Source organism: Ruditapes philippinarum, unplaced genomic scaffold, assembly GCF_026571515.1.
Source record: "Ruditapes philippinarum isolate M1 unplaced genomic scaffold, ASM2657151v2 ctg5261_1_1_1_1, whole genome shotgun sequence".
NCBI classification, from domain to species: Eukaryota; Metazoa; Mollusca; class Bivalvia; order Venerida; family Veneridae; genus Ruditapes; species Ruditapes philippinarum.
The window spans coordinates 136296-158772 of NW_026864974.1; the positions used below are offsets into that span (position 1 = coordinate 136296).

The 22477-nt window shown below is 30.8% G+C and overlaps 1 protein-coding gene across 1 annotated transcript in view; it reads right to left on the reverse strand.

The window, feature by feature from the left end:
* Positions 1 to 190: 190 nt before the first annotated feature.
* The window catches only part of LOC132727465 (steroid hormone receptor ERR2-like), a 33191-nt gene continuing 10904 nt past the window's right edge, over positions 191 to 22477 (reverse strand). The window contains exons 3-7 of the mRNA XM_060712994.1: positions 12312 to 12434; positions 10080 to 10271; positions 9506 to 9618; positions 8470 to 8629; positions 191 to 7936 (exon numbers count right to left, since the gene is read on the reverse strand). Coding sequence (XP_060568977.1) covers positions 7695 to 7936; positions 8470 to 8629; positions 9506 to 9618; positions 10080 to 10271; positions 12312 to 12434 — 830 coding nt within the window. The 3' untranslated portion in view covers positions 191 to 7694. The remainder of the gene's footprint in view (positions 7937 to 8469; positions 8630 to 9505; positions 9619 to 10079; positions 10272 to 12311; positions 12435 to 22477) is intronic.

Here is a 22477-nt window from a genome sequence, read left to right on the forward strand (position 1 = left end):
TGATCTATACAACAACAAAAAAACACGCCCCAGTATTGTACGTATTGTGAAGTAAAGTGAAGCTGGACTGTAAGGAGATTAGCAAACTTTGCATAATGACTTTTACGCTTTTCAACAACTATTAACAATAACTATAACACAACACAAATACATGTCTTAACCAAAAAAAATGTCTCTCTTTGGTTTTCAATCCAGAAGTAAACTATAACGTTAAATAAACTTTTCTACCTTCTTCATTCCTAAATTACCAGTCACTTTTTTTTTATTGCAATCAATCAGTGTTAAGTTTAATTTTGGTTGGAAAACCACAAACATACATTTTATATGGCTCTCTCATTATCACATAACAAAAATTCCCTACACAATCCATACAGTAACTGTTGGTACAATATTTAAATATTCATATATTATTTTCATAACACATACACACAAACACTTTAATGTGAAGTGCAGTAAACTTTTAACATACAAGATATAAATACTCAAAAAAATTGTTCAAATTTCCTTAGTAACAATCTTTTCTTTTATTTAAGATCACATTGGGGTAGCCACATGAATTTTCGTAGTAAAACTTGAATGTATTCAAAAATACATTGTTAACACTAAAAAAAAGTTATATTAGTAAATTTTAAACCCAGCCAATTCTAGCTCATATTGAATCATTGGTAGGGTAGGTTAGCTAAAGGGGAATAAAATCTGTTCCTATGTTTGTTGGGAGGTTTGTTTGATAAAACTATTTGTTTGGAAATAAACTCTGCTTACATGTATGTATAATAAGACAGATTATAAGAAACAAAGTTGTTATAAAAATCAAGAACATATATATATTAAATGTAACAAAATGACGGACAAAATAACAAGAAATATCATTAACAAGACAACTTGTAATTCAGTTGTTATTAATCTATTAACTTAAATACAATTGTTCAATATTAAATCAAATTGTAAAAATTATTATATATTCTATCATTCTTTTCTCACATAATCTGTTTTTCTTCATTAACATGTACGATTCATTTTGTTTCCTTACAATATGTATGTATAACAGCTTAATACTGGTTGAAAATTTTGAACCCTGTTTACTGCTTTAATTTATTCTTCTCTGGTGGGAAATATAATATGCATATGTTCTATAGCACCAGTAAACAGTAAATCAGTAATAAATTATTTGGCATTTAACATCAAATAAAATCCAATACAATCAAGTTATTTTGTAATGTAATTATATTTTTAGGTATATCATTTCATTTTGAATTCTCGACAATAATCTATTAATATGTCTGACAATAATTTGATAACATGCCTGACAATAAAAACCAGTTGCTTTTACATGAGGTGATGATTTTTAGGTTGGCTCATACTGCTAAATTAACAAGTACCGTATAATTTTGAGGAAGTGTGTATAATACTAAGATTGTGGCAATTCTATTTTCTCTTATTACTATCATTAAAAAAAAGGACAAAAATGATATGGTTTAAACTGAAAAAAGATACATGAATTAATAAAAAACACTAAATGCAAAACATATGTTATAGTGAAACAAGATCAGTAAAACAAAAGAATGTTGAGCCTATCTAAATGTGATCACATAGCAAGTGTAAAAACTAGGGTCAAGTTCAACAATGAGGATATTCTACTTTCTGGAATGGAGGTGAACTTTTCGGCATAACATTAAAAAAATACAACTATTAAACCAGTCCATATCTTTCATTGGTTGATTTCAAATTCCTGAATTTGAATATTCAGCCAATTACATGACAGAGATGACAGACTGGTGTAAAAACTGTATGGATTGATAATATTAAACCTGATACAAGGGGAGGATGTGTCCTGGAATGGGGATAGGGGTATATTAGGAATGATTAGTTACTACACCATATGGCAAATAAAGAAGACTGTAGATTTCAAACTGATGTAATATTGCTGCCTATTAACATAGTGATGATGCTATTATTGACCATTATATAAAGACAACGAAAACAAAAACAGTGATTTTATAATAACTCAAATAGATATGATTCTACTTAAGCGACAAATTGAGTAAATAAAGTATATTTCTTTCAATTCTTTTTCTCAAAAAAATATCATTTTCTTTGATACCATTGCATGATTGAAAATAACACTACATGTTTAGTTCAAGAGATACAGAATCTCCGAATGACCCTGTTCATTATATCAACATAAAATAGGTACTGGGTAAAGAACCTATAACCAATAAATCCAATGGGAGAAGAATATCAAAATTTGGAAAATATAGCACTATTTAATTGATCACAAGTACTTTATAACAAAAACTACACAGTGATATGTCTAACATAATCGCATTACACAATAAACAGCACATCTTTATTGATCTGAAACCTTTGCAGTTTCAATACTTATTCACTAATCAAGATTAACTATCACTAGGTAAACAATTCTCTTTTTTTATCAAAGTATTATCTAATATATCATAATATCTTCCATGACTTAAAAATAAATCTACGGCAAATTTCTAATTAAAAAAAAAAATTTTTTTTATATCATAATTATCTTATATGTAAAGAAAATGAGAAAAAAGTGAGTACAATTTCAAAGGATAATTTCAATACATGAATAAACGATTAACAATTATCGAAAAAGTGGCCCAAATTTTTTGTAAGTATTAAAATATGTGAGATGAGATCTAAGCTGAGATAGGTAAACCGACAGTAATTATGGCAAGGTACATTATTTGTTCACCACTATACATGTATAATGTTGCATGATACACACACATATATAACTCAAACAACATATGAATATTAACTAGCAACAAAATCTAGCCAGAGACGTTACCTCTGCCATGTGAGATGGAAGCTTAAAGCCAAACTATTCTAACTCGTATTCATCATACAAGATATAATAGTTGTACATCAAGCCAGCAAAATGGCTTCATTTTCCATTTCGTTTCTTTTATTGAGTTTCCTTCAATAAAACTGGATAACAGGCTTATATATCAGCTTAATAAAAACACAGCAACTAGTTGGCTGTAAATTTTTGACATTATAAAATTGTTAAAGTTTTTGAAAAATATTGTTTTTGTTAATTGTTAAGCTTGAAAACCGTCAAGTGTAGCAGGTTTTAACAATAAATGCATCTAGCTTTGATAGCTCCATTTGTCTGCTGAAAAAAAAAAACAATGAGATGAATCTTGGCACAAATATAATCATTATAATTTGAACATCAGTATGAGAATTTTAACCATGATGAAATATAACAATACAAATGTTTGAGTCATATTTTTGTGTGAACACAACATAATTTTTTATATCACAGCAAGGTCAAGGACAGGAGAGACAGTATTACATATGTAGTCAACATAGCATACAACCCGTAACCTACTGGATTTCTAAAATGGACTCTTCCAGCTCCCATATATTAGAACAATCCATTATCAATTTTAGGAGTATCAAGATGAAAAGATTTAAATTAGATGAAACCATCATAACAAAGCCTGACCAGACTGCTAATATGTGCTGGCTGGCCTGACCTTATGCTGATGGCAAAGGCTTATCATTTTGGATCCAGTAGGTTAAGGGTTATTTATAACAATAGTAAAATGTGATAAATCTGCTAAATTGCTAAACACACTAATTTGACATAATTCTATAATTGTCAAGCACCAAAAGTGTCATCTTATAAATTATAATGTTTCAATACAGAAAGACAAATATATAGAGCCACTTATAAATTTGCAAGCAGAAATTTCAGCATCTACAATCAAATTTTTTTACCCTCTTAAGTTATGATTCTTAACCAAAAAAAAGAGAGAAAATTTCAAATCTCAGTGGTCTCCATGGCAACAAAAATGTTGTTGATTTTTTTCCTTCTTTTTATTGACAGCTTATGTAGGCTACATAAAGTAACACATGTATAATAATATGTAGGGAAACATGTGACCTGAATACTCTATATCACTAAACATAAACTAAACATCTCATCTACTAACAATCGCAGACTAATCTAAAGTCCCTTAAAAGAAAAGACTCTAAAAAAAACCCCTAGAAACAACAACTTGTGTTTCAAAAAAAATATTAACAAAAAAAAAAATCAAAATCAGAAATTATTTACAACATGCACCGTTATTCAATATTTTCTATGTAAATAAATGCAAGTCTAACTATTTATACAGTAATGTAACACAAGTTTCAATAAATACATGCACATTTCTTATATAACATGATGCTTTTTTTTGAAAAAAAAAAAATCAATAATTTGTAATGAGAAAATATAAAATGTAAAAAAAAACATCTTGTGACGCAACTTAGAGTCGACGACAGGAAATGACATGGGTTAATACAAATGAAGGAAGTAAACACACATGAACATCTATATCACACCGTTTTGTCTTGGATAGAGGGAATGAACTGGATTACAAAATACACATTATGACCACCTGTCCGAATATCTTTTTTTCCCATTTTTTTTTTTTACAATTTTTATAGCAAATATATATTCATATTTTTGTTGAGGTTGGATCTAGTTTCTCAAATTTTTTTTTGTATTTTTTTTAAAACATTTTGTATATTTTTTTTATCTTTTTTTATAGCTTTTTTATTTTTTTTGTGATTTTTATTTTTATCCGTTTTTTTGTATTTTTTACATATATTTTTGTAATATTTTTATATGAACAAGTACAAAACCTAGGTTGCAAAATGTTTTTTCTTTGTTTTTCTCTAAAGCTGAAAATATCAAGCCAAGTAAAGATGTTAACATTTTTTTTTTTGTTTTGTCATAAATCTATTATATTTAAAAAAAATCCACTAAATGGAATTCAACACCTAAATTATTGTTAATAAAATACAATTTAATTAACAAAAATAAAAAGAAAGCATTAGGCAACCATGAGTCCTGCTATTTTTTTCAAACCATTTTATTTCTTTTTTTGTCTTTTTTTTTTTTTAATTTTTTTTTTTTCTTTTTTTTTTTTTTTTATATTATTTTTATATGTATTTTTTGTCTTTTTTTTTTGGCATTTTTCAATCATATTTTTAATTTCTGTATCTTGCTTTATATGCACAAGTTACATACCATTTCCCAACATTTACGTCCCTTGTTAGCTTTCATCCATACTTATATATAATATATACAATACATAATTTTTTTTTTTTGGACGAGGTATAAACTAAATGGGAAAATTCTGTGTTGACAATACTATGTACAACTGTAATATATGTTTGTAGACAACATGCCTCAATATTCTGGTAGTGTCATGAAGAAAATGTTCTAATTATAGAATTATTTCTAAGTTTATTATCTCAATAGATTATTAAAAAAACCCATCTTTTTATTGGTTTTACAAAACATAGCTAAGTAAATTATGTTAACATATTTTATGTTACCAGTCTCAAAGATTTATAACTCTTGCTTTTACATTTTCTCATATTTTTTCATGGTTATTCCCCTTTCATTAAAAGTATCTAGACCAATTTTTTCTTCTTCATGAACAATAAACAGAATTTTACCATGCATTTTAAAACATTAAACTAAATAATTTTATAACATGAGCCTGAAAAGCTCAATTAAATGAAATGTATGCAAATTTCCTGAGAAATAAGACTTCTTCAAATAAAAATAACAAAACAGAAAAAAAATCTTCTTTTCTTCAACCTTAAAAACATATAAATTACCTTATTTGATGCTGTACATTTTCTTGAAATGTTTTTAAAAAGTGAGGTTAACATGTGCATGAAGTTGAAATACCAATAACCAAGAGAAAAAAAAATATCAAAATCATAAACAAATTTATTGTAATTTTATAAATGTATATTAATTGATTTTTATTGAGTTTTAATTGAAGAGCTCTCACATCACAGTCAACCATGCCAATTTTACTGTAAAACTTTAAATAATGTGGTCCATTATATATACAATTGTATATTGAACTGCAAAAGCCAAAATCAATAGAGATAATAATTCCTGTCAGGAAAAAAATAACAAACCCCTATAATTTCAGTATTTCATATGCAAGTATCAATCATCAGTTAATAGCCTACCATGTTATGTTTCAGTATTAAATCAACAGTTCTTTTTTTTATATTTGTATTGCCCTGTGATAGGATACATCTAGAACTTTCACTTTCTGTTAACGTATTTTGAGCTAAAATTAGAATATTTCACAACTTATCTAAATTTATAAGGAAATAATTGCATAGATTACAAAAACTTAACAATTTTATCATAATTTAAAGTTCTGACTAGTCATCAAGCACATAAACAAATTTCAGATGAATCTTGTTCATATCAAATATCTTTAAAAGACTCTGAGAAAGGAGCATACCATCTTTTTTTAAAATAGAGCAAATATTTCTTAATATATTATCATAAAATTTTTCTTCAAAATTAAAAGGTACTCATCAAATGGTTAAAATATTTTTTTTTATTTCACCACAAACCGTATAAGCCAAGCTAAACTGTAATGTTAGAGTGAATAAAGTTTACCTAAATATTTTACTCTGTTCTTTATTTCATTTCTCAGTTTGTTGTTGTTGTTGTTGCTGTTGTTGTTGTTGTTTTAAACTGCTTTTTTTCAACTGTTTTTATTTTATTGACTACAACTATTATTATGTTCACTCCTAATTATACTTTTTAAAAAAAACAATGTTCAGTCTTGTTTGCCTTTTCTTTATGAATTAAATAAATATATATAGTAAATTTGACTAAAATTTTATATTACAAATGTTTACACCCGAAAGGTGTAGCTGCATCATTAGAGCTAGACATGGCTTCTTTTTACAGTGAAGAAATAAAAACAATTATCAGAAAAATATTTAGATTTACCCTGTTATAATTAATTTTAATTGAAATATCATATCAGTCTCTTTTTGAAAGTGAACATTGTTTCACCACTGGGGTGTGGGAACCAGAATTTTTCTAGTAAGTTTGTTCCTTATGAACATTCCTCAGTAAAAATAAAAATATGGATATATACCTAGAAGAATTGCTAATATAAGACTTGCTTTTTCAAAATACTGGCTGACCCCCAGTAAAACAAGATTAAAAAATATTTTTTAAGTCAATTTTTTACCAGTTAAATAAGAACTTCAGACTTCATGTGTTTTACTTTTTCAAAGTTACTTCAGGTTCATAATATCAACTAAAATAATAAAGGCTTAACAAACATTATAATTGGAATATAGATCAGTTTCTGAATCAGAAATTTAAAAAGCACATAATAATTTCTAAAAGGGAAAATAGGTAGGGTATATCTAGATACAAATAAAATAGATGGCTTAAGCAGAAAACGGGATATCTTTAAACATATAAAAACTCCTGCAATCTTTGGTTCTGTGAAACAATGATATGATGAATATTGTCCTTGATGAAAATATATCACACTACTCTAGTAAAATTCCTTGATGAGAACTCATGTATCACACTATAAGACTGTATTCTTGTAGTTTCTATGGAAAGCAATGTAAGTTTCGTCGCCACCAGAGGGAGCCGAGGTCAATGGAATTACTACATTTAGCTAAATTATACACACAATCCTAATCTCCCTCAGGTTTAGTGTCCTAGCGACAGTTTTGTGTTGATGATTGTGTAATGAGTGAGATCCTTCCCAGTATTGTTGTGATCTCGTACAAGTGAAGTGCCGATCTCATTAACAAGATGACATGCAACAATGAACATGAAACATGAATTTCCAACAGCACTAGATGATAATGCTCTATCAGCTATCGGCTTCAAGCATTTCCAGGAAGAGTTTATGCATCATGATTTTTCCGCTCTTCTTCACATCAAACCAGTACTGTTTGGCGAGCAATTTTAGATGAGTCATGGCAGGCAGGAGTAAATACAGCTGTCCGACACGTTTCAGTCCTCCGTTACTGCGTGATTTGACATAGTCTGTGAGGGCCTCGTGCAATTTTTCTTGCAAAGATTTGCCAGCATCACTTCTCTCTGTAACTACGTCTATATGACAAAAAAAAAACATATTTCTAGTAATTAAAAATGTACGGCAACTCTTACCCTAAATATACCCTTACAAAATATCAATAATTGTTTCATATTCTCAAGTTACCTCTCATTTTCATTTATATATTCAGCTATGAAAACTTAGTAGTTAAGCAAGTAAAAGAACAACCTTAATGCTACCACTTCTATAGCAGGAGTGCAATGTCAGATACAAGATAAAGTAGCCAATTTGCCAACTGATCAACATGTTGGACTGGGTTGGTGGGTTTAATCCACTCTGTTCTTACCTTGTGCAAGATCCTTTGCACACATTGCTTAGTACAGGTATTCCATGAAAGAATTTAACAATGTGTGTATAGCTATTAGCTACTTAAACAAACTAAAATAAATTCTGAGTTATAATGGGTAGTTTACCAGCAATTATAATCTTACAGTACATTATTTATTTTCTTCTTTTATTTTGTTTATAATTTGTATGACTTCTAATGTGTTTATGTTTTTAGAAATATTTATGGAGTATATAACAGTACCTATATTAAAGAGGATAATACTCTTCAGCAAAAGGTATTCATCTTTGGTAATATTCATGCTGGTGAACTTTTTGCACATTTTTCTTGTTAAAGTGTCCAGTTCCTTGGAGCAGCCATATTTCTCTGCCTGTTCTGTTGTAAGCTTGAAATCCTCAGCTATCTACTCAAAACAATATAATAAATCAGATTCCTTAAGAAAAATGTTGTTTACAGTTTTAATTTACAGTTAGATTGCAAGTTACAAGACAGGTAATTTTCTTATTCATTTCATTCTGTTTCTGTCACAGTTTGGTTTTCGTTCAATAACTGGTGGGCAGTTAGGTCATGAATATTTGCGGATTCTCAACAAGAACCTGACTTTCAAATGTCAACATATAAACCACTTCAACCAGAATAACATTAGATATACATCAAAATAACACATTCATGACATTATTCAGAAAATAGGAAAACAAGCAGCAGTTCCTTAAATCTTGAAAATGTCATGACAAAAGATTTTATTCACAGGAGTACAAATATTATCAATTTTGATGAGCTTTTTTTACTATGGCCTTCCAAAAATGTATTTTAACACTTTATTATCAAGTAATTATTATACCTAGCTATCAAGAACAGATTCAAGAGGTATTATAAATAAAAGCAACAACCTCATCTCTATATCATCTAAACTCCGTAATCTATTGCATGTTCATTTTAATCAGTTTATTTAAACATATATGTGATGGAAGCTTAGAGCTTACTAGAACAACTTACCAGAGTCTTCCTGGAATTAACCAGTACTGGCATCCTAAGGAAACATGATCATGATCCCAGTATGGCTTGAACCCACTGCCCTTAGGTTGAAGGGCAAACACCTTAACTACTAGGCTGTCTTATCTTCTAGTTTTTGTTGAAACAGAAATAACTAGTTATTGTTCGGAAACCATGAAGTAGACTGACAGACAGATGGAGCGACTGACCAACCGACAAGCTGACTTATATATCCCCCTAAATTTCGTTTGCGGGGGCGAAATAATAAATGAAAAGATAAATTTACCCTGAGAACTCCATGATATGGTGATGATCTATAGACAAGGTTGAGGAGGTTAATTTCCAGCCATGAATGTTGCAGGAGATTCATTTGATCTGATAAACTTAAACTAGAGAAACCTGAAAATAGAAAACTCAGTCAGAACCCGATTTGCTGTTGGCCTGAATCCTGCTAATACAGATGTTGAAATTATTCTTGTAACCGTTAAGCTTTAGACAGTTTTCGAAGGCAATAAAGATGAATCAATGTGAGTGTAATAATACAAAGAGTGGCATCTGCAGTCTTACAGAATTATCTTCTGAAGGTAGCAAATAACCTTAGTCAGTCTGATTAAAAAAAACCTACAATTTGGTCTTATTTGCTTAACCTAAAGGAATCTGCAAAAATATTGCTTACAATGATAAAATATATTACATTATGTATGTATAGTAATAAATGACATTTTTTTATCTTTACTATGGACTCTTACAGTATCCAAACTTATCAAATTTACTGGTAAGGCAATTAAAACATTACCTAGACACACATACATTTCTTATAATTTCATACATCATCTACAAATGTTGTTATTGTTACATACCTGGTACTTGTTTAGCCCAGCTGATAGTGATAACTAGCTCCCTGTCAGCCAGATCTGAGAGTATTGTGAGGAACTTGTGTTCGTCATCCTTCATACTGGGGTCAGGACGAGCGTACAACTTCTCTAGCTGGCCTTCTATACGTATCAACTGTTGTAGAGTTTTGTTGTCGGCCACTGAAACATAACCTTTAGCTGTAATGAAACATACAAGAAAGCATGTGCGTTAAATGTAGTGAAAGCAAAAGCCATGCAAAAGCAACAGGTTTCTTATAAATATAAACATATTTAGATAATCATTTACCAAGATAAAATATGCTAGTATTGTCAAGGCAGGACACCAAAAAAATTAATCTTCATACAATATTTTCATACAAATATTCAGGACAAAGGAAGAAGAAAATGAAATCTCAAATACAAACATCGCAATAGGCTAGACTATGCATTAATATGTGTGCTTAGAATGTCAAGATCAGTAAACCGGGACTATTCTTAATTTCAAGTTATTTAACCTTGAACCCATGATATATTCCCTCATTATCAAGAAATGTTTTTGCCCATTTAAATTCACATAAATAACAAAACTTTTTTTCAACTACACACTCTTTACATACAGTTTAGACTGTTTGTGCTTTCAGCCTAACAGATGAGCCTTATTTATTTATTTACTTTACCTATTGAAAGTTGAAAACTGATCAATATGGTGCTAGACACAATTATCACCCACAATGAATTAATGATATATTGAATATTACAACCTTCCTATGACTATCCCATCTTCCTTTATGCTTGACAAATATAGAAATAACAAAAAAAAAATCACCAAATTCAATTAAATTAGCTTGAGTTATTTTGAAAAGGAGGATCATTTTATCTTTATATCTTATATTCATAATACAATTTCATGCAATAAATGATAGATATAACTATAATTAGGAATACTAATATCAGATCTCCTTCAGGCTAAATATCAGCAAACATACATTATTTTGAGAGTTTCAATTATTATATGAATGTTATGAACTTTGTCAATTTACGTGAAAAAAGAGATACTTTCAAGTTTATGGTTTTAAGTAAACTTTGCTATTTTCCCATCTATTTGGCAAAAAACATTCAGAATACAGAAAAAATGATGAATTTTGTGATAATTCTACTTGAGATACTGCAGAGGGAACAAAAATGTACCTTTTTTCTTCTCATGTACGAGTAAACAACATTAATATATATCAATATATAATATCAATTAAAACATAAAAAGATACAATAAGAAATATAAGCAAGTTTTACTACGGAATCACCAGTGTTATGATTAAAAGCTTATATCAATATGATTTCCTTCACCAACATTCTCTCCTCCTAAAACCGTAAGATCAAAATTCCCATGAAACTTGTGGTTATACAATTTGAAAGCAACACATGAACGCAGAGAAAGGTTGTGCTAAATATAGAGAGTGGTAGCAGTACAAATAAAGCAAATGAAGCTACTGAGGCGTTCTCTACAAGACGTATGTTTTATCCATTACGTCAGTTTCCAGCGGAAATGTTCATTCCTTCAATTCAAAAACTCGGAAGAGAACAAAAAATATCTAATCTTGTACGTACTTAAAGTAATCATCAAATATGTAAACATTTAACTAAATACTGCAACTACTGTATAGTTTTTCACAAAAAAGTATGCATCTTCAAAATGGGCTCATGCTGAGGTGAAGATTTTGGCAAATCAGTTCAGGGGAAAAAAAAGATCAATTAAAAGATCCGCTGAGCAGATAATGAAGTGTAAATAATATGGAATTCATGGTATTATACGCTCTTTCAGTCCAATTTAGCACCCACGTGAATATAGTGGCGCTGTTTAATTTTTTTGTTTGTTGTTTGTTATATCTTTAAATGTCAGAGAAACAATTGTATGCCAGACTCAGCAGCATATAGTATCTGTTCTTTTAGACTTTTTGCTACTGATAATTACTACCTATGTCATCAATCAAGCCCACAACATTTTCTTATTCTATTATTATTTATACAGCTTACTGTGTTAACTGCATGGTTGGCAACCTAAAATTAAAAATCTCAACTGCCTGCACAACCCAGCTGTCTTATAGCACACTTTTGCTCAATAATAACTTATTTAATATTTAACAACACCTAAAAACAACACTGAATGAAAAAGACCAAGAAACAAAGTTTATCTCTCAATTAAAGTATGGAAATGGTTGAATACTGAAAATTAATACATACCACTATATGAACTGTCAAGACATTGTTTCTTTACAATGGGGAATATTTGTTGCACATATGGATATGAATCTGGAGATCTCTTGTACTTTTGTCTACCTCCTCTAACCCTGTCTAACCTCACACCTGAAAATAAGAAAATAAGTTCATGAACAGTAACTCTGATACAACTACAATAATTTCCTTATAATAGTAATTTCCCCTCTCTTTACTAATGCATGATGATGCAATTCATTTATATAACTCAGTGAAGTTCCAGTAAATGCTCTTCAAACTTCATCAATAACATCCAAACTTCACACAGACTGTTTACTAGACAAGATAAAATGATGGGTTACCTACATGTACATGGATTGAATCCTGTCCATGTTGTTAAATACTTTAAAAATAGAATTTCTTCATTACAAATACAAACAAAATTTATTAACAACTACAATGTATGATCATATTCCAGCAATTGATCACACTAGAAATTCTACACACACAAAAAAATGATGATGATGACATGACAACACCGCAAGTGTCTCTTGGTTCTTGCATGAATCATTACAAGGTAATTGTCATCACAATTTGATATCATTATTTCAAATCTGAATGCTAATTAATAAAACAATGTTTCAAATCTTGGGGAAAAAACCAATTCATTGTGTAACTCAGTTAAGAAGAAAATAATCTATGAACAAATTACATGTGCTATGAGGAAGTTATTTCATATAGGGGAAAACAGAAAGAGAAATGTACAAGTGTTTCTTGTTACAATTGAAAGAAAGGGTAATACATTAGATAACAAAGCACTGAAAGATAAGTAGCTCAATATGATGGGGAAAATTGATCAATTTGTAGAAACAGAATAACTGAATTGCTGCTACAATCTGATCTATATGAGAAATTGCTTTCAACTTGGAGTATATCAACAATTTAATTACAATTATTGTTGACAAAGTCACATTAAAAAGATCAATTAACCTTACTGGATGTGCTACAACAATTCTGAAATTCCCTCTCATATATTAAAGGTATTGAAGTGGGGGCAAGAAAATAATATTGCTTTAGCTAGAATATTATTTCACAACTGTGCTATTAAGTTAAGTACATTCTTTGCCAAACCATCTTAATTTTGTATCATAAAAGCCTATGGCACACAGCAAAACAACAACAGGAGGTGCCATAAAAATGTCTTTTTACAATCACAATCACTGTAAGAGATAATACAAAACTCAAAACCAACACAAATCACATCTAGTACTTTCTTGCATAACTGCCAAAACCTAAATCAATCAACTCTGAAAATGAGAACAAATCATTTGGAAAAAACAATTACTCTGAAAAAGACTGTGCAAGGTGGCTTCTGTCCTACAAAATGGAAGATAACTGAACAAGACAATTAACACAGTGGCGAGAATCAGGCCATGTTATTACATATAACCTCAGATTTGTTACAGAGTATATGATTGTGTGATCTATATTGTTTGACAATCTGTATACAAACATTGGTAGGATAAAAGTTCTACGGCTGTAATCTGAATGATTTATCAGAACCTTGTGACTGGAAATCATATCATGTTGGAGCAAAAATACACAGGTAAAATAACCCAAAATTGATTGTATTTACACTTAATGTATTAAAGTCTATAACAGATGGTATACTACATTAAGCAACAAGTTATAAACCAAACAGACAATTTTTGCTACATTCTTACATAATTTATTCAATTATGTTCTAATTATGACGATATTTTATACTAGTGTATGTTTGAGAAGAAACTAAACATAAGTCTCTAATATTAATCATCCAAGAAGAGAATCATTAACAAAGTAATAAATATTCATGACAAAGATTAGGACAATATTCTAAATAAGAACTACTGACATAGTTAATTGGGTTTCCATGTTTGTGTAAATTCACAATCATAAATTAATCTACTAATTAAGAAACCTTCTAGGCAAATGGATGAAAATCAGAAACATAATTTCTCATGCATTTCCTGTGAGTGGCTTCAATCAAATTAACATAATTGTTGCTTTGTCAATTAATCAATTGTTCTTTAGACTCACAGTTCAAAGTTCATTTAAACTAAAGTCAATGTAACCTATTTTATAACAAAATAATTTACCAGCATTATTATATGTAATCATGGAAACTTTATCATGTTTTATTTAAGACATTAAAGCCAAGTTGCATGATAACATGCAAGGACATCTTACATTTTTTTCTGAAATTGAAGGAACAGGAAATTTGATATAAATAGCATGTAATATCTCTTTAATATATCATGTAAAAAGTAATTAATTGTGTCATGTAATCTGTACTGCATTGTTTTAGGTAATTCAAGTCGAAAATTTGGTGTCTTGCAATATGCAAATTATGCAATCTCATTTAAATGCAAATTTTCAATTACAGCAATTTCCCATTGGACTTGCTATTCAAGCAATCCCAAGCAATGTCTCTGCTCTGGTGAACTGCCAGTTATATCAATATTTTCAATTAATATAAGCATTGACCATTTTCTCTGTAGACCTGTAAACATCATCAACATTGATAGCACCGCCTGAAGGATAGATAGTATAAATGGGTACATAAATCATGTAGAATAACCTTGGACTTTGTCATAAATATAGTTCATTTTAAAGTTGACAAGGAAAGCCGTACTTTTTTTAAAAGTTACCTTATGCTTATATCATGTAGTAAAGATCTATAAGATTGTGTGTAAGTCACCATTAAGATAGGACAAATGTCTTCAGCTTTAGAAATATATCAAATAAAGGAACCTGACTAAGTTGACAAGGATAGCTGTACTTTTCTAAAAGTTACCAAATGTTTATAATCTAAATGACTGTGTCTAATGAACATTAAGATAGAAAAATTTAAGGAACAATGTCTTCAGCTTTAAAAATATATCAACACTATATTCAAATAACGTCCACCCTTCCTTAAAAACAACTCCTAGACTAGGTCCACATAAGTGGTAACTAAACAGTCAGCTTCCATACAAGGGGAATCCAAAGAGAACATCCATACAAGAAGAAACCAAACAGTCTCAATACAAGGGGAAACCAACCAGAGCTAAACAAGCTTTAAGTGATTAATTTTCCCTCTGACCCACTAATGTTGGACCATTAAGTTGAACAAGTCCATGGCAGAAGTAGGGTTAAGACACAAAACAACTGATTTTGAGAAACCATCTGTCATCAACCTAGAATGATTACTCCAATACTTTATGGTGTAGTTAGATAAATAACAAATAGTTTTACAGCAATTACTTGAGTCTACCTATTTCGTCACAAACTGGTTAAAAAAAAGAATGTTGATCTTGTATCTGAGAGGCAAAACAAGATTGCATTTGAGAAAAATGCTATGCCACCGCATGGTTCAAATTTCATAGCTGTACATCAAAGGACAAGAAAGTAGGTCACATCATCAAAATCTAGGTCACCTGATATCAAAGTTCAATTTTACAACTAAAACTGTGTCAAAATGTCATTGCTGCACACCAAAGGACAAGAAAGTAGGTCACTGTCCCCTTGGGCAAGGCATAATTTTGACACAAGGGTTTAATTCAAAACAATTTTGATACAGGTCCACCAAACAACATTTCAAGTCAAATATCTAAGCTATAGCTTTCTCCCATTCAGAAAACATTTGTTTTATTTTCTGTTTTTGCTATGTGTACATAATGAGAATCACTGCCCCGGGCAGGGCCAATTTTGACACCAGGGGAAAATTTTGAACAACTTTGGTAGAGGACCTATAAATGATATCATATATCAAACATCAAAGCTCTATGCCTTGAACCTTCAGACAAATATATTTTTTAATTTTTTCACTATATGTACATAATGAAAATCAATGACCCCCGGGGCGGAACCAATTTTGACCCCAGGGCTATAATTTGAATAATCTTGCCAGAGGTTCACTACACAATTTTTCATGCAAAATATCTTAACTCTAGCCTTTGTAAATTTAGAGAAGATGATTTTTTAAGTTTGTACTATATACATATAAGGAAACCTATGGCCACCAGGGGGCGGGGCTAATTTTGACACAAGAGGCAAAATTTGAATAACTTTTGTAGAGTACCTTCAGATGATACAATTTAACAAATATTAAAGCTCTAAGCCTTGTACCTTCAGACAATAAGATTTATTTATTTTTTACTATATGTATATATTGAAATCAGTGACCCCAAGGGCGGTGGCAATTTTGACCCCAGGGCTATAATTTGAACAATCTTGCTAGAGGTTTACTACACAATGTTTCATGCAAAATATCTAACCTCTAGCATTTGTCAATTGCTAGAAGAATTTTTTTTGAAGTTTTTACTATAAGTTTTTACTATATACATATAAGGAAAACCAATGACCCCCGGGGCGGGGCCGATTTTGACCCCAGGGCTATAATTTGAACAATCTGGGTAGAGGTCTACCAGAAAATGCCTTATGCAAAATATCTAAGCTCTAGGTCTTTTGGGTCTTTACAAGAAGGTGTTTTAAGTTTTTACTATATGTACATATAGTGAATATCAATGACCCCGGGGCGGGGCCGATTTTGACCCAAGGGCTATAATTTGAACAATCTTGGTAAGGGTCTATCAGAAGATCCCTTATGCAAAATATCTAAGCTCTAGGCCTTTTGGGTTTTTACAAGAAGGTATTTTAAGTTTTTACTATATGTACATAGTGAAAATCAATGACCCTCTGGGCGGGGCCAATTTTGACCCCAGGGCTATAATTTGAACAATCTTGTTAGAGGTCTACCAGACAATGCCTTATGCAAAATATCTAAGCTCTAGGCCTTTTGGGTCTTTACAAGAAGATTTTTTAAATTTATTCTTATAATTTGATTTTTTAAGTTTGTACTATATACATATAAGGAAACCTATGGCCACCAGGGGGCGGGGCTAATTTTGACACAAGAGGCAAAATTTGAATAACTTTTGTAGAGTACCTTCAGATGATACAATTTAACAAATATTAAAGCTCTAAGCCTTGTACCTTCAGACAATAAGATTTATTTATTTTTTAGTATATGTATATATTGAAATCAATGACCCCAAGGGCGGTGGCAATTTTGACCCCAGGGCTATAATTTGAACAATCTTGCTAGAGGTTTACTACACAATGTTTCATGCAAAATATCTAACCTCTAGCATTTGTCAATTGCTAGAAGAATTTTTTTTGAAGTTTTTACTATAAGTTTTTACTATATACATATAAGGAAAACCAATGACCCCGGGGCGGGCCGATTTTGACCCCAGGGCTATAATTTGAACAATCTGGGTAGAGGTCTACCAGAAAATGCCTTATGCAAAATATCTAAGCTCTAGGTCTTTTGGGTCTTTACAAGAAGGTGTTTTAAGTTTTTACTATATGTACATATAGTGAATATCAATGACCCCGGGGCGGGGCCGATTTTGACCCAAGGGCTATAATTTGAACAATCTTGGTAAGGGTCTACCAGAAGATCCCTTATGCAAAATATCTAAGCTCTAGGCCTTTTGGGTTTTTACAAGAAGGTATTTTAAGTTTTTACTATATGTACATAGTGAAAATCAATGACCCTCTGGGCGGGGCCAATTTTGACCCCAGGGCTATAATTTGAACAATCTTGTTAGAGGTCTACCAGACAATGCCTTATGCAAAATATCTAAGCTCTAGGCCTCTTGGGTCTTTACAAGAAGATTTTTTAAATTTATTCTTATAATTCCTTTTGGTTGCCATGGCAACCAGATTTCTGCATGGAATAAAATTCTTTGAACAACTTTGGAAGCCCTTCACCCAAGGAAAAATCCTGCCAAGTTTGGTTGAAATTGGACTAGTGGTTTTTCACAAGAAGATTTTTTAAAATCACTATATAATCTATATAACACACACACAAACACACACACCAACACACGCACACACACACAGGTGAATCGCTATTTGCCACCGCATCGCAGATGCTGCGGTGGCATAAAAACACATGCACACAAAAAACTTGTTGTAACTGATGAAAATTTCAGAAATAAATGACAGTTCTAATTACAAACATTAGACCTATGACAACAGGTACTATATCCTGGTAAATATTTTCCCAGGTCATTATACTCTCATACATATTTTTACATCATAGAAACATGAATGTCAGACAAAAAAAGTGTTGATGGAACATAACGTAGATACCCCCCAATAAACCATACCTGAAAGGCTAAGCTGACATTCTCTAATGTGAAATACCAGAATCACTTCCCCCAAAAAAAATTACATCAAAGGATAATATTCTGTTACATAACTCATCAGGTGAACGAACTTTCTTTTATAATAACTTTCTTTCAAAATGACATGTATACTTATGTAAGGTGGTAAATAACTTGCAGTTAGGCTTAAGATTGCTTACAACTAGTATGTAAAATCACGAAAAGTAAAAGTCAATAATGGTCAATATAGAATGTGAAATTTGAAAAGATGAGATAAATGTGAAATTTGAAAAGATGAGATAAATATTTCTTATAGCAGTCTAGGGCATAAACCCCAAATTAGCAGCAGAAAAATATTTTTGAGAGTTAGAAAGAGGACAAATCTCCAGACCATATGTTGTATAACAGTAATAATAATCTGTTGTAAAGACTTTTTACATTATTTCTTGGTGATGTTTACATAATTATTGTAATCTGAAATACCAATACACAAAAAATAACTAGAGAATGAAAAAGAAGCAAAATTAGGAGAATTATAATAGAACCAGACTGGGGTTTGTACTAAGGGGAATAAAGGAACCAAGGTTTGAACTTTGGATAATAAGACTTGTACGGACCAGACTAAGACTAGTACTATCAGGTAAACTGATCTTAACATCAAGAAAGAACTGGTCAAGGATTTTGAGCTTGTTATTGTACACTAATACAGCTCAAACAGTAGTAATTCTGGTCCTGAAAAAGTGACAGGTTGCTCCTTTAAAAGAGGTTTAAAAGAAATCATTATAATCTAAGAAAGTTACTTAATATGTCAGAGAAATACTAGCCAAACATAAAATCCACAGATAAACATGTCAAAGAAAGTGCTAGCTATCAAGTTAAATGAACAAATAAATTAAACAATCAATTTAACCCGTTTCTTGTTACTGTCTGAACACAATTCATTAAGACAGGGTTAATGAAAGAATTCACTGAACATTCTCAGAGAAAAACCTTTGTACAATACTATCATGAAAGTAAGTAAAAACCACATTCATACTATCAAACTTGAATTCTTTATATAATCCACTTAACAATATTATGGATAGAAAAAAAAATGTATGATGAAAGGGTGGAGAAAAAAGACACACATGCGTACAAAGCAGTTTTTTACAATGCCTCTTCCACTCTATGACGTAAATACAAACGATAGAGGCAATAAGAAACATATGCTAAGAATGACGACAATGGTTAGAGGAAGTCGTTTCGCAACATCGCTTTATTGTATTGAACGAGACTGTGCTATTTATATAACTACATTCCCAAAATTTATTGGATAAAAACAGCAGTTGATACTATATGAAGCCGTTCATTGATCCGTACAGAGTTCAAGGGGAATCCATAGCACGCCCTTGTTTCAAGACAATATTTTGTAAACTATTCAGTGCATATAAAAACAACTTTAAGGAGGGTTAACAAAAACATGTTTAAAATGTTTTTATTACTCTCTGTAAACTTTGTATACGAGGAATATCAGACATAAGCAGCCAGGATATAACCAGCGTGGGTGTTGTAACTTTGTTTCTAACCATAACCTTTTTAACAAGAGCTGTCCGTAAGACAGCGCGCTCGACTTTTTTTATTGCTTGCCAATAAAAAAAGTTTTTGCAGTAAAAGGCAATACAAGAATCTCTGTATTTTTAAAGTGAACAATGGCCATGAGCATTAAGATATTTAGTGAAGAATTATTTTACTGAATTGTGTGATACCCTTGAACACTGCAGCAAAGTTTGAAATGTTTAAGTCAAAAGAGGGCTGGTAAGAAAGAAAAAAAAACTAGTTGTTTGATACCCTTGAATATTACCGCAATGTTTATATGACATAATTTATGGTAAAGTGAACAAGTGGATAGGAATGAATTTTTTTAGATTTTTGAAGTTTTTTAGTGCTTGCCTATAATACAAAACATTGACAGTTAAGGGCCATAATTCAAATAAAATCTTTGACAGAATTACCTTCTCCTGGACATGTTTGGGAATCATGATTGTAAACAAGTATTCCAACTTTCAAATTAATATCTCAAACAGTTCAGTCAAAAAGTGGACTGGTACTAAAAACTTAACCAAGATTCTAAGTCGATAAAAGGCCTTAATTTTTAAAACAAATCCTTGACAGAGTTACCTTCTCTTGCGTACAGATGGGGGTAATGATGTGAAATAGCATTAAAAGTTTCAAAGCAATACCTCAAAGGGTTAAGGCAATAAGTGGATTTTACCCATATTCAATGTATTTTCTAAGTCAAAAAGGGGCATAATTCTGTCAAAAACCTTGACAGAGTTATGTCCTCTTGTCTGTTGATGAAGGTCGTGATGGTAAACAAGTATGGTCAGTTTCAAAGCAATACCTCCAATGGTTTTGAAATAAAGTGAGGTGGTACAAAAAACTTAACCAAGCTCAATACACTTTCTAAGTCAAAAAAGGGCCATAATTCTGTCAAAAACCTTGACAGAGTTATGTACTCTTGTCTGTAGATGGAGGTTATGATGGTGAACAAGTATGGTAAGTTTCAAAGCCATACTTGTAATACTTCTGAAATAAAGTGGGGTGGTACGAAAAACTTAACCAAGGTGTGACGCCAACGCCGACGCCGACGCCAGAGCGAGTAGGATAGCTCCCCTTTTCATAGAAAAGTCGAGCTAAAAATGCCACCAAAACCTGTACACAGCAATGCTCAACATGCCTTTAGCTTCCTACATCATGCTTAAAATGGTACAACCATTTCTAAAAACTTATATGTGAAGCCTATGAATCAGAAACAAATCACTTAAGTTTCATTTAAACAGCCTTCTGAATTTTTTCTTGAGAAAAGTCAATCTGAATACATGCAAATTATAATATGGGGGGAAAAACATTAGGCAAGTTCTGGTTACCTTAAATAATTATTATAATGTAGTACTTTATAAGCTATCACCTTATGAATTATTTATGGTTTAAACACATTTAAGATGTAAAATGCACCAGTTGGACTGATTGATGTACGTGAAGGTGCATACAATTCTTTCCAATTAGAATATAACCAATCTTTATTCATCAGGACTAAGAGTTGAATTATAAACATTAAAGCTGCCTTCAGCTTTTCTAACCATTAAATATGTTATTTTTAAATAAAATTGTTTCATAATTATAATCTTCATATTAAATGAATTAAGATGGAAAATGATATCCATTGAGACGATACAATATACATAAACAATAAGGAAACCGCTGGATTCCACTAACCAGTACTGGTCCGCTCTCTACATCTAAATTATTATTGCGGACAATTCGTTTCCTGGTCTTTTTTAGCACAAATGTCACAGACGCGTCATAAATGGCAGATATTGTTTTGAAGAAGGTTTAACAGTGATATGATGCACTTTTCCAAGATTATATTTCTGAAATTCTTAATTTGAATTGTTTTCTCAACAGAAAATTAAAGCTAAAGGCCCCTTTAAACTTTAATGAGACTTAGTCAGCTAGAAAAATATCACGTAGTTCACACAAAAATATGCAAATTCATAAAGTAAAATTGTTTATTTCTTTCAAACGTACTGCATACCATTGCGTCAAACAAGGCTGTTAAATAATGCATGTCTGGTCAAACAAGGCAATATTGTGAAACTATATTCAAATCCATTTAATTTCATAGGAATCCTTAAAACAAATTATCATGTGTCTGTCAGTTACTTCATGAATGATCTAAACTAGATTTTAAACCAAATGCATTTCATTTATCAAGTTGAAGAATTCTACTTGGTTAATGTTTTGTAACGTAAGATTGTAAGGTACTTATAAATAAACAACTTGCAACCTTTGTTCTAAATGTTTGAGGGGCTATCCATGCCAAAATTAAACCTAGAGTCTACTGCAAATCATACACTTCATAATATTTTTTTTTTTTTGCTGCTGCACAATATCATTTTTGATAGATAGATAAAATCTTCCTAGAATAATATATAATCTTATAATGAAATAGAACTG